The sequence below is a fragment of the Hevea brasiliensis genome, chromosome 3, assembly GCF_030052815.1.
Source record: "Hevea brasiliensis isolate MT/VB/25A 57/8 chromosome 3, ASM3005281v1, whole genome shotgun sequence".
Classification (NCBI taxonomy): Eukaryota; Viridiplantae; Streptophyta; class Magnoliopsida; order Malpighiales; family Euphorbiaceae; genus Hevea; species Hevea brasiliensis.
The window spans coordinates 112,542,573-112,555,510 of NC_079495.1; the positions used below are offsets into that span (position 1 = coordinate 112,542,573).

The 12,938-nt window shown below is 33.7% G+C and overlaps 2 protein-coding genes across 2 annotated transcripts; one reads left to right on the plus strand and one right to left on the minus strand.

Moving 5' to 3' along the window:
• Positions 1 to 2,474: 2,474 nt before the first annotated feature.
• On the plus strand, positions 2,475 to 5,069 carry LOC110638805 (uncharacterized). The gene is made up of 2 exons (XM_021789487.2): positions 2,475 to 2,909; positions 4,442 to 5,069. The coding sequence occupies exons 1-2, from the start codon at positions 2,608 to 2,610 to the stop codon at positions 4,929 to 4,931; spliced, it is 792 nt and encodes a 263-aa protein (XP_021645179.1). The 5' UTR covers positions 2,475 to 2,607; the 3' UTR covers positions 4,932 to 5,069.
• Positions 5,070 to 7,562: 2,493 nt separating this feature from the next.
• LOC110638810 (respiratory burst oxidase homolog protein D) lies at positions 7,563 to 11,916 on the minus strand. The gene is made up of 12 exons (XM_021789496.2): positions 11,166 to 11,916; positions 10,884 to 11,046; positions 10,745 to 10,793; positions 10,471 to 10,584; positions 9,946 to 10,371; positions 9,454 to 9,840; positions 9,259 to 9,354; positions 9,060 to 9,175; positions 8,864 to 8,966; positions 8,696 to 8,769; positions 8,070 to 8,584; positions 7,563 to 7,967 (listed from the first exon to the last, which is right to left on the minus strand). Exons 1-12 carry the CDS (start codon positions 11,743 to 11,745, stop codon positions 7,858 to 7,860), a joined length of 2,733 nt encoding a protein of 910 aa, XP_021645188.2. The 5' UTR covers positions 11,746 to 11,916; the 3' UTR covers positions 7,563 to 7,857.
• Between the last annotated feature and the right edge of the window lie 1,022 nt (positions 11,917 to 12,938).

Sequence of the window (12,938 nt, forward strand, 5' to 3'; positions counted from 1 at the left end):
TTGATTGATGAGACACATGAGTGTGTGAGTACTCTAAATTATTCTTTGCGCGAGTATTGTTTGAATTTGATTGAATATGTTGGTATTTATTGTATTTCATCCTTAGGGATGTATTAGTTTTAGATAGTTATAGAAATTATATTTAAAATTAATATTTTACTATATGAGTCGAACGCTCACTCCTGTTTATCTATTTTTTTAGGTTACTAGAGAGCTTATTCTTGTGCTTAACCTGCTTCCTACCTCGCAGGTCTACTAGCTGTTATTTTTGTATTTTGTATCGTTAAATTTGAATTCTAAATCTCCGCATGTGTAAAATCATTTTACTTAGCATGAGATTGTAAGATTAATTATTTTGAAATTGTAAACTTATTAATTTATGTATGTGGTATCAGTGGATGGATGACCATGTTGGATGAGGGAGTTGGACTCCCATTTGATCTTATATTGAGTTGTTGATGATTGTGAGGGAGAGCTATGCTCCCCATATATATGTATATTGTGATCACAGGTCGGGTGAGCTAAAAACTCCCTATTGGATAGTTCAGTTTATGGCCAGACTCTATCCGGTTAATTTCTTGAAATTGGGCTTGTATATGGGTTTCAAGGTTAGGCTAATCAATAGTTAGGCTTACTACAGGCTTTGGGGGCCTTATATTGACCAAAGTTCTAGTATCGATCCAGTCCATAATTTGGATCGTGACATTTATCATAGGAAAATTGAAACCTAATGCCTAAGATTTTAAAGATGAGAATAAGCCTATAATTGATCATATTTTTTTAAAAAAAGTAAATTAAATATTTATATAAAAAATTATATGCATATATAATTGAAATAAAAAATATATAGATATTTAATTTAAAAATTACTGAAATCATTTTTATATAAAATTGAGTTTATAATAGTTTTACCTATACCATGCTTCAATTTTGGTACAACATAATAAATATAATTTATAATTGAAACATGAATAACTTTTTTATAAAATTAAGTGATAGTAAGGCTTTAACGTTTACCATGCAGGCTGAATTTAATCTCCAACGCAAAAGAATGGGAAAATAAAACAAGCGTTTGAAAATATCAAATAATTTAATATTGAGATTACAAATTGAGTAAATATAAATGGTTGGATTATAATATTAAATTGATTAATTATTTTTAATATATAAAAATATAAATCAACTAATATAATTTACCTAACACTCTAAATTACATATTCGAAAAAATATAAAAGTATAAGGTTGGATTAAAAATATCAGAGCCTGAGCCAGTATTAAAAATAAATTAAACTATTAAAATATAATTTACGAATACTTTCTAGGAATCTAACAATTATTATATATAACTAAAACAAATAATCTTTTTACCGTTTCTAAGTAACATAAATTTAAATTAATTTTTCTTTTTCTTTTTTTTATTATCATTTTAATTTTTTTATTATTTTATTTCATTAATAAATTTATATTAGTTATTATTATTGGTAATTTTATTTTATCCTTTTAATTTTTAAAGCACATAAATTCAAATTAATTTTTCTTTTTTCTTTTTTTTTGTTATTATTATTTTAATTTTTTTATTATTTTATTTCATTATTAAATTTACATTAGTTATTATTATTGATAATTTTATTTTGTGATATAATGACTTTCACTTTATACATTAACATTACCTAAATGAAATATCAGAATTCCATATTATGTTATTAATCTATTTTACTAATATTGCTTATACTATCTTTTTCTTTTTATAGACTACTATTTTAAAATAGTAATATAATTATTTTTATATAAAAAATATTAAAAAAAATTTCTATGAAATTTTTCATAATATTTATTTAAAGTTGTTCAGTATATTAAATATAGAGCTAAGCATTTGATTCGAATAGAACAGAATCGAATCATTAAAATTGAATTAATTGAATTATTATATTTTAGAAATCAAACTAAACTGAAATGAATAAAAAATGAATTGAAGCAAACCGTTCTATTTCTGTTTGATTCGATTTAAATTTATCAGTTTTTTAGTTTTGATTAGTTTTTTAATTTATATTTATTTTTAAGTTATTTAATCTGATTTTGATCTTTATTTGAATCTAATAACCATTAATCAATAAAATTAAATAATTTATATACATAAAATTACATAAAATTCATAAATTCTCTATAAGTAACTAATAATTGAATTTTATTTACTTTTAAATTGATTAAATGATTTTAATAATTATTAAAAAAAATTTTATTTATAATTTATAAGTATAATAGTTATATATTATTATAAATTAAAATTGAATATATTTTTAGTATAAATAATTTTTTATTTATTAATCATATTAAAAAATAAATAAAAAAATAACGTTGTATTTTATTAATCATGTTAGAGCTTGTTAATACTAGAAATAACGTTGTATTTTATTAGTATGGGCCGCACAAAATAACCTACATACTACGAGGTCCATTTTGTGCATTAACAGCCGACGAAACAAAAAGGCCTTTTCAGGTTGGGTTTAATGTTTTGTGCTTTAGTCCCTTGCAACGGTTTGTTTGTAACTGCAAAACAAATTAAGGTTGGCGAGAGTGAGGGGAAATTATTGGGTGCAGCCGAGAACGATGCCGAAATGGTGGAAGGTAGCAGTAGTAGTGGGGATCGTTGGAATATTCAGGGAATTGAGCAAGCAATTGGGATGGGATAAAGACGCTGCTCTCCAGGTGTTTGCTCTATGGTCCGATCGGTTGGGGATGTGGGCGATGCCTGTTTATGTTGGGATTCACACGCTTACTCTCGCGCTCTGCTTGCCCTACGCTGTTTTCTTCGAGGCTGGCGCTTCTTTACTTTTCGGATTCTTACCTGCTGTCCTCTGCGTCTTTTCCGCCAAGGTCTTAGGGGCTTCCCTCTCCTTCTGGATCGGCAGGTTTTTTTTTTTTTTTTTTTTTTTTTTTTTCATAACTATGAATCGTAGTTTTTTTTAATAGAAAACTTTTCTTTAAACTATTCGATTCTGTCCTATCTTGCTCTATGAGGGCTCCTGCTTGCGAAACAGCAACGGCATATTGTAATCATGTTCCTTGCATCTCAGTATATTTCTGTTTTCTACAATCAGGCATCAATATCATATTCCTCGTTTCCCCATGCTTGTGGCTACTAGCGGTAGATTATGTTGTGTGCTAGGTATGAATACTAGGAATTGGAAATTCATACTAAATTATAGCTCTCATTATAGCTCTTCCAAAATACTAGGAATTGGAAATTCTAACTAAATTATGTTGTGTGCTAGGTGTGAATGTCTGATTTCAACTAGAATTTTCAACTTGTAGCCTGTAGAATCAAGCATTTTATTTACTGTAGGAATAGAAAGACAAGGGAAAAGATATAAAATGAGAGCAAGAAGGAATTTTTTATTACAAAATATATTACTCTCTTTGCTTTCTTGGATAAAAATTAGGATTTAGGGGGAAATTGTGCAGCATGTGATGGCTAAAACCAATGCACTGTAATATGCCTCTCAGATGACACTCAACTATTAGGTTCCATTAACAATTGTAACTCATTTGCAAATCAGGTAGTCAGTTACGTGTCATAAAAAATGCTGATGATAGTGGTAATTTTGAATATTTATCACAGTAACAAGATTTTCTAGGACAGGTCTTTCCGTATATGCTTCTCGGAACATTTGGTCTAATATGTGCGTGGGAGTGTAAGTTCCCCCTGCCCCTTCCCTTTTTAAGGGCTAATTATTAGATATATTGGAAGCACTAAAATAAATGGTGTTTCCTCTCTAACAGAAAAGTGGGTCCTCCCTATAATATAGAGAGTGGGTCTCGCATGATTGTGAGGGATGATGTATGTGCATCAGGTGCACCTAATAATTTTTCTTTTTTAAGGTATTGGGTTTTGGTTTAAAGTTCTAGTCGGTCTTATTGTTCTCCGGTTTAATTTAGCTCATTTTCAAGTTATTATGAAGTTTATTTTGTTGTTGATAAAGGAAGTACTTTATCGTGTTGAAGTAGGATTTAGGTTTAATACATTCACAGGTTGTGGTTCATATGGTCCATGAACAGAACCCAGATCATTCCTTTTGCTTGACATTTGGTCATATGATTAGATTGGGATGGTCAAGCATAAAGATCTGGTAAGGGCTGGAGTTAGGTTATTTTTTCTTTGGTACTTTGGAAATCGTTAGAGGGGATGGGGTTGTCAGGTTTTGATCCCTGACCTCCTGCACTACAAGGCAAGCGCATGACCACTGGGCTACTTGTCCAATGGCTAGCAGGCAGTGGTCAGTGCAGCAACTAACTGTCTATGTACCTTTTGCAAATTTTAAAGTAAGTGAACATACTTTTCTGAGGATTTCACGTTTTCTGTGTTAGTATGTGTTTTTACTTGGCATTGTTAGTCTGAATGAACTACCCCTTTGGTCTTCTTTGACGTTGTGGATTTGTTTAGGTTAGTTTTCAAGAGTTCAAGTTCAGCCATGGAATGGGCACAGAGAAACAGATATTTCCATCTCCTTTCTAGAGGAGTTGAACGAGATGGTTGGAGATTTGTACTGCTTGCACGCTTCTCTCCCATGCCCTCTTATGTAATCAACTATGCCCTAGCTGCGACAAAAGTTGGGTTCCTAGTGGATTTCCTGCTCCCTACAGTCATTGGTTGTCTGCCCATGATCTTACAGAACACATCCATAGGCAGCCTTGCTGGTGCTGCTGTTGCTTCAACATCTGGGTCTCAGAAATCTAAGGTGTGGTCTTACCTATTTCCCATACTTGGTATTGTATCCAGCATCCTTATTTCCTTGAGAATAAAAAAGTACTCCACTGATGTCACAATGGTTGCATCCTCTCCTAGCAATCATGCTGGTGACTGTAATGATGTTGATTCATCTCCTACCCTTTCTGGTAGAACAGGTGGTGACAGCCTGAAGAAGAGTCAATAAAAAAGACGTAACTAGTGATAATGTTTTTCCGTTGATATTTTTGCTAATTCTGCTTTGTAAAGACATATATGATTTCTGAACCACTGTTTTTGCTTGATTCTTGGTTCTTATTTAATTTTAGATTATCTTTTGGCTTAATGTTTAGGCTTTAAAGTTGAATAATCTTTTCTCTCTTCTCTGCCCTTGAAACATTGGAAGGTGCTGTTAAGTATGCTATAAGCCTACAAATTTTCTATTCTGACTTTGATAATTATCTTGGTAATTAACCTGCTGTACATTGCACATGTAGTCATGTTTTAATGCATAGAATGTCATGTTCTACAATCCTTCTGTTCTAATTTAACTTGAAGAACAGAATCTTCTTCTTCCCCTCGCTCCTCCACCCCACAACCCCCCCCCCCCCCCCCAAAAAAAAAAAAAAAAAAAAAAAAAATCTTGAAGAACAGAATCCAGATGGTTACCTTGACATTCTCTTTTGAAGTTTGCTGTGAAACGCATCCACATTACTTTAAACGGGGCCAAGTTTTATGATATACGTGTTGAAGATTCTAAGTGCCATTTATAATGTGAAAACTAACAAACTTCTTAGATTTTAAGGGTTTTGAGAGATTGGAGTTTTAATTATGATAATTTTTGGATGTGATTAATCTTGAAGTTAGGCTATAGGTTGGGGTTAATTCTGTAACTGTAACATAAATGGGGAGATTATTCTCTACTTGTCATAATTATGGGAGGTTTATTCTTCTGATTTCATAAAAGGATCACATTTTTATGAGTAAAGAAGCATACAAAAAATATTCTAAAATTTACCACATAAATGAGTATGCTAAGATAAAATATGTGGAAATACAAGATGATCATGGGATGTCAGATAAATATAGTTACTGCAAAGTTCATTTGTTGAGGAAAATGCAGATTGAGATGGTATATGCATTTACATAGCAAGCGAATGCACTGCTGCATGACGTTTTTTTGTTTCCTTCTCTGTGTGAAAACTCTTCCGTTCTCTCTCCACTTCATAGCAAGCAATGGTAAGCATTAGAAATATAAGCGGCATATGGACGAGAATAAAATGGTAAAAATTGATATTTCTCTTACTAGCTTAAAAAAATTATTGAGTTGGTCAACTTGAAAAAGAGCAATTGGTTGAATGGTTGTGGGTCTGAGTGGTTGCCAGTTCACATATGACATAACAGATGAATCTGAAGCGTGCACGACGGGCTCCCTATTTGACCTCTTGGTTCTGGCTAATTAACTTTTTGTTTTTCTTTCTTTATGGCCGAGTCAATCTGTAATACTTTCTTGGATCTTAAGGAGAAAAATTACAAAGAACTTGTTTTTCATGATATTTTTGTTGGTCAATACGAAGACAATTGGCCGACCGTAATGAAAAAGAAAGAAAAAGGAGAATATTCAATGCAATTCTGAATGTATTCTAATGTATAATAAAATTATTGTATGTATAATAATTGTGTTTTAAATTTTTTTTAGAATCATAAAATTCGAAAATTTCTCTCTAAAGTACTTACACTAAATCTATAATGTAAATTTTCATGCTAATTTTATTTTGGATAGAGTTCGCGTACCGAAAAAGACTCTTGATTTGCAAGGTCTATTTTGTCAAATTAACTTCTGATGTACAATCATACTCTTAATTTTAAACGTTTACTTTATTTTTTTTTAGTTTTATGGAATTATTAAATCTAATAAAATTTTTTTTATTAATTTTAAAATTTATTAGTTAATTAGTATGAAGAATTTTTTTTTTTTAATTTCACATAAAGAAAATTAAATTACAAAACACGTATAATAAGGACATAACATGAGTAAAAAAAATTAGTTTAATAGAAATTGATCCTAAAATATTATTTATATTATTAATCCTAATCACGTCAGTTTTGAAAATTCACGAGAATTGCAGGCTGGATTAATTGGATAATTAGGATGCAAATTAATCGAGGAAGAAGCCAACCCCCTGTACGCGGCGTTTAGCAGTACAGTACTTTCCATATACACTATAGAAATGTCGATAGGTCATGGTCATAAAAGGCTATCGTTCAAAACTAGCTTCAAATTCAATGAATGGTTATTAGCATATCAACATACGCAAGTCTCTGGGTTCGGTAGAATTTGTTGTACTAGTGGGTAGGTTTTCTTCCATTATATAGAAAGAAAAACCTTTTCATATTTGGCTAAAATTCTCTCCAATTGCTTAATGGTGAAATTAATTTTTATTTATGGAGATAGTCATTTTGATTTTGTCCACGCAAACTTCCCAAAGGTTAGGCTTCTAGGAGAGTTGTATTTCACACTCTAATTGAACATTTCTATTTATAGGATATGATACAGATGAGCACAATTTGAGATTTGTCAATGAGTTTTCTTTTTCTTTCCTTTATTTTGGTTACATGTCAATGAGTTTTCTTGATCGATGGCTCAGGCGCAAATACAATTAAATCTTCTTTGACTCGTAGATTTGGTCATCATGACAAAATGAAATACTTGCGTCCCAATGAAATTAAATTGCTTTCCGAGGGGCATTATTGCCATCTATTTGTCTCAAAGAGTTTTAAGGGCCATTATTACAAATTTCAAGAATGCAAAATCCCATGCTAGTTTGAAAATTTAGCATTTGGTAACAGTAATTCTTATCTATATGGCACGAATCACATGTAGACTATTAAGCTTGAGTTCTTTTAATGAATACAACCGAATGATGAGCTTATTTATTATCTATATCTATATCATCACCACTCTCTTTAATTGGAAGGATGATTATCGACTTGGTATATATACCTAGTAAAACTAAATCAAAGAAACAAAAATTAATTAACGAACAATTGCTGATGGATTGATGACGTTGTACGCCACTCAGAGTCACGAAGCTTCAGTCGGTGTTAATTGCAATACTGTACATGGGTGTCCCTCAAAAGTTCTCTTTATGAAAATCGAACTTAGTGGAGGTCCGGTGAGAGAAGTCCAAAGCCAGTTGCCTTAGCTCTTTCGTGAGTGCTGGTGCCCCACAGTAGAAAACTCCTGCAATTATATTTTTGGTCATAATTTGCCTTAAAAGTAAAGTAAATTGTGCTAAATAATATGTCAACAAATGCAAGCAAGTGGATGGGTAGGTGAACCAACCAATTCTTGCATCTGGATGATGGAGAGCTATTTTCTTGTAGACTTGGCGCCAGTTAGGCTTGGCAAAGTGCGATTTGACTCGGGTGCCAGAAACCACATCCACACCATTCTTTGCATGGTGGAGCGACTGGAGCATTGCAATCAGGGCTGACCTGGCGTCCCCTTCTTCATACACGCTGGTGCAGTAGTTGTGCAGCTCTATCACCCCCTTATCGTCCATTTCAGCTACCTCGTTCATTATCCCTTTGAACCACTCGAACGAACCTTGTTCCCTCGTCACCCAATAGAAGTAGGCTTTTCTCGTCTTACTATTATAATTATTATTAGGAGTTGCTCTCCCACCCTCTAAGGCTGTCTCACGACCATCTTCTTCCTTCATGTTATTGATGATGTCCTTTACAATGCTGATCATGGGCGTGGCACCAATGCCAAGCCCTACCAACAGCACCACGTCGTATTTCTTGTAGTCCTGAGCCGGAGCTCCATATGGACCGTCGATCAATATCTTTGGGAAGCTGTTCATTCATTTCATTTACACTATACATCATTGCAATGCCCAAAGAGCACATATATAACAAATCGATCCATTAAAAACCACAGAATAGTAGGATTCTTAATTACGTTACCTAGGGTCGTTCCCGCCTTGCGTGCCCTCAGCTCTTAGTAGTCCACTCTTGCCAGCAGCTGGAGGCTGACAAACCTAACAACCAGTTCAAACATAATAGAGGAGATTAGACGGTTGGTTGGCATTCTAAAAATTAGATATATAGATTAGTTGTTAACTAATAACAGACCTCAGAGAAAACAGTTTTGAGTTGCCGTGTCCAGTCTCCCAGTGTTCGAATGTGCACGCTAAGGTAGTCATCTCCTGGTGCTGACGTGATAGAAAATGGGTGCCTGCGTAGTGCGTGCCGAATTATAATTGCTTTAGTGTTTATAGCTTTTAATAGTGAGTGGCATGGCCTATAATGCAATATGTTACTAACTTACCATTCGAAGGGAGAAACCGCAGCGCAATTGACAAACATGTACTGTCCACTCTTGTATTTGAAGCCCTGTGGCTTCGACATGTGCAATGCCAAGACATTTCCATGATATACAGCAACCTAGAGTGCGTTTATGGAATTAATTAATTCTTACAATTTCAATTGGAAATTACTAGCACAAGCAACATGTAATGATGTATTACCTTAAGAATCTTAACGGACTTGATGCTTGATCTAAAAGCTCTAATCAGCCTTTCACATGCATAAAGGATTATTGGCACTGCCAGATACATCCATGTCTGCGGTGGAGAATTAGAAATGGATATTGTCAAGCATTCGTGAAAAAGATCACATTAAAAGAGGTTGCAGTAAGAAGTGTGGAAGGAGCTAGGACGCACCGTTTTCTGATACCATTTTTTTGTGAGGTAGAGGTAAATGCCATGGACTATGAGTAGAGTGTAGACGATGACGAATAGATGGTGAGAATACCAGAAGGCATTGAAGCCGGTGAGTTTCTTGAGGGGTTTTGGAAGGTTGAGCTTATTACGCCTAAACCAAGGAGTGGCTAAAGTGAATGCTATAGCCATTAGCACCACCATTATAATACCGGTGACACCCTCTACGCCTTTCACAAACCACCAGTAATTTGGTGGTTGTTCATCCCCGAAGTAAGGTCTCATAGGCTCGTATTCCTCTTCAGTCGCATGAAGAAGCCTCGGGAAATCACACGTTAAGTGAGCGCCTGCATGCAGTCCTACCCCAATTGCAATTCCAACTGCAATCACCTGGTAAAAATATATCACATCAAAGTAATAATAAAGAAGCCAATTTTATATTTTCAATCTAAAAATAACTACTGCACCTTGAACATATTCATATGATTAGATTACCTTATGGAAATTCAGATTGTCATCGAAAGGCACAGCTACTCCCAACTTGGTCTTGTTTCTGAGCCAAGTAATGGTGTTCCGGCAGACTGGCAGTAAAATCAAGGCCATGTTGAATTTAAGGGTCTCTGCCCCTCCTTTGGCAACACAAACGCAATAACCCATTATATCGTATACGGCCTTATTCTTATATTGTATAAACTTGTATGTAAATAAACCAGCTACAATTCCAAGCCACAACGCCATAATCCACATCCTCTGCCAGTTATCCAATAAAAAGTACTTGGCCTTCTGGAACCATCTTTTTAATGGATTGTTCTCCTGTGTAGGCTTGAGTTTCTGACTCAGTAGTTGACTCAAAACTCGACTATCTCCAACCCTGACGGACTGGCTGGGAGCTTGCAATAACAGTGTTTCCAGGTTATAAATCTGTAAAGAATCAGCAGTAGCGATCAAACACTGAGCAAGAGAAAAATTGGGGTTAATTAAAGACAAAGAAACATGTGAAAGAGATACTTATGTACGGACCATGATGTATCCAGCGTTATCTGGGTCTAATTCTTCCATAATTAACGCTGCATACTCCTTAGCTTGTTTCTGAATGTTGGAGAGTTTGTTTGCCGAAGCACTTAAGCTTATAATCTACAATATTCATTGGAAGCTTGATGTAGTTAGCCAAAAGTTTTACTTATTGCATTTGTAATGAAAAAAAAAATATATATCCATATTCTTAATTATGGATTTCCAGTTTGGTTTGAAGGAGTCCCCGTTGACTAATTAATTATTCACTTTATAATTTTACCTCTGTCACTTCTTCTTCTGTGATTCTTCCATCAGCGTCTGTATCGACCCTGCATGGATTCAATATATTAAAACATTTATTGCCAGCGGGAAAGCAATTTATGTGAAGCTTTCTAAACTTGAAGGATTGGTATATATACATGTCAAAGAAGATTTGGAGCCTGGAATCGAAGCTTTCATCTGAGATCTGATCCCAGAACTCTTTAAGCTGTGCCCTGTTAATGGAATCGCCATTTATGTTATGCCTTCGAGCAAGTGCGCGAAACAATTCACCAGCAAATTCCTTTGATTCCTTGTTCATGCCTGTCACCGTGGTTGATAAAAAAAATTACTATATAACATTTGGTATTTGATATTTGATAGCGGAAGAGAAAATACTTGGATCAAAATATTAGTTATTTTGTTGATGGAGATGGCTATACCTATGCATTCCCCGAATGAGGAACAGTGAAGGAGGCCGTTGGTGGAGACCGTAAGTTCCTGAAATCTCTTCTCAACCGCAGGCCATCCATTTCCAGAGGGTCCAGTTTTGGCTGCGATGAACTTGAGGCCCTTCAACGCGTGGGCGGCGGCTGACTTGGTCCTATCAAATCGTCTAGCGGAAGAAGGCCTCCTTGATAGGGAAGCAAAACGTTTGAGCTCTTGTGATACCTGTTTGATATGGGAGGAAGTGTTACGAAACAAGGAGGATCGGAAAGAAGACGACTTGTTCTCAAGAGTCTTCCTGGCAAGCAAAGCGAATTCGGGGTCCTCATTAGCTGGGTGAACGCTGTGGACGGCGACGGAGTCATCGCGAATGTCAAGAGTAATCTCAACATAGGAGGAGGGGTCGTCATCGGAGTTACTGATGGTGGTGGTGGTGGTGGTTTCGGGAGGAATGTTGAACCTGGCGCTCTTCTTGGAAGATCGCTTTTTGGTGAGAGGAGGTCCTCCTAGAGGCCCGCTAAAGGCAGTGCGGTCGCTGGCTATGCTCTCAGAGTCGGAATTGTCTTCGCTTCTCATTTTGAAAAAGTGCCGTTGAGAAGCTACTTTGAAGAAGAATTGGGTGGATATATAGAATTATAGATACTGATTAAATAATAGGAAAGAAGGAGAAACTCACCTGCTCCATCTCACTATATTTATATATAAAATAGAAGGCAGCTCCCATGATCTGCTTTTGACAATGTTGCTTTCCCATTGTCTCGGCGTAGCTAATTTTATAATAATATAAGCTTCTCGGTCATAATAATACGGAACTGCGAAGCTTGTAGGAAGGATCTGCCGGTCAAACTGACCTCAAGGACCAAAAATTTTTAAATGCGCTTTTGTTGAACGCCTATTCGACTTATAATATTATCAAAGAATATGCATTTACTCTAATAATGTAACATCAAAAGATAAAATTTCAATTTAAGAAAATTATAAAATATTTTAAGTACATATATATATATATATATAGAATATTAAATAGTTTTTTTCAATTTATATATTAAAAAAACTATTAATATATATTTTTTCCTTTTTAAAATAGTAGTTGAAGACTTTTAATTTGAGTTTTTCCCTATATTCTAATTCCTATCAATTAACATATTAATTTACTGATGAGATTTGATTCACTAATACTAAATTCATCCTCAAACTATGAAGTTGATTCAAATCCCAATCAAAACTAATTATAAAAAAAACTACTAATTTAATTACCAAAGAAAAAAAAAGCCGATTAAAAATTAAATACTATATATGCACGTCAAGTGATGAAACTCTAATATTCACTTTAGATGAATAAAATTGGGATAGCTGTAAAAAAAAATTTGTATTTTTTAAACTTTTATAATTTCACCCCATACTATAAAAATTATCAATTAAATTTTAAATTTTTTAATTCTTATCAATTCTATCCTACCATTAACAAAATTATTATTTCATTGAAGAAGACGTCACATCAGTTATCACGCCGTGCTAATGATAGGGTATAATAAGTAAAAGTTAAAAAGCATAGGATTTAATTAATAATTTAATTAAAATATAAATTATTATCTATAAATATATTTTATGTAGATAATTTCCCTAAAATAATTTAAAGACTCAAAAATAAAATTTTCCTAAATATTTGCTATAAAAATTATATGTAATTAATTAAATATATACAATAATAATAATAATAATTAAGTTTCTAATTGATTATATGAATCATTTTTTGCTATTCAATTATG

Coding starts and splice junctions, on each gene's coding strand:
- LOC110638805 (XM_021789487.2), top strand. CDS start 2,608: ATGCCGAAATGGTGGAAGGTAGCAGTAGTAGTGGGGATCGTTGGAATA. Junction 2,910..4,441: donor CTCTCCTTCTGGATCGGCAG/GTTTTTTTTTTT, acceptor GGATTTGTTTAG/GTTAGTTTTCAAGAGTTCAA.
- LOC110638810 (XM_021789496.2), bottom strand. CDS start 11,745: ATGAGAAGCGAAGACAATTCCGACTCTGAGAGCATAGCCAGCGACCGC. Junction 10,794..10,883: donor CTCCAAATCTTCTTTGACAT/GTATATATACCA, acceptor GAATCCATGCAG/GGTCGATACAGACGCTGATG. Junction 9,841..9,945: donor ACAATCTGAATTTCCATAAG/GTAATCTAATCA, acceptor TATTTTTACCAG/GTGATTGCAGTTGGAATTGC.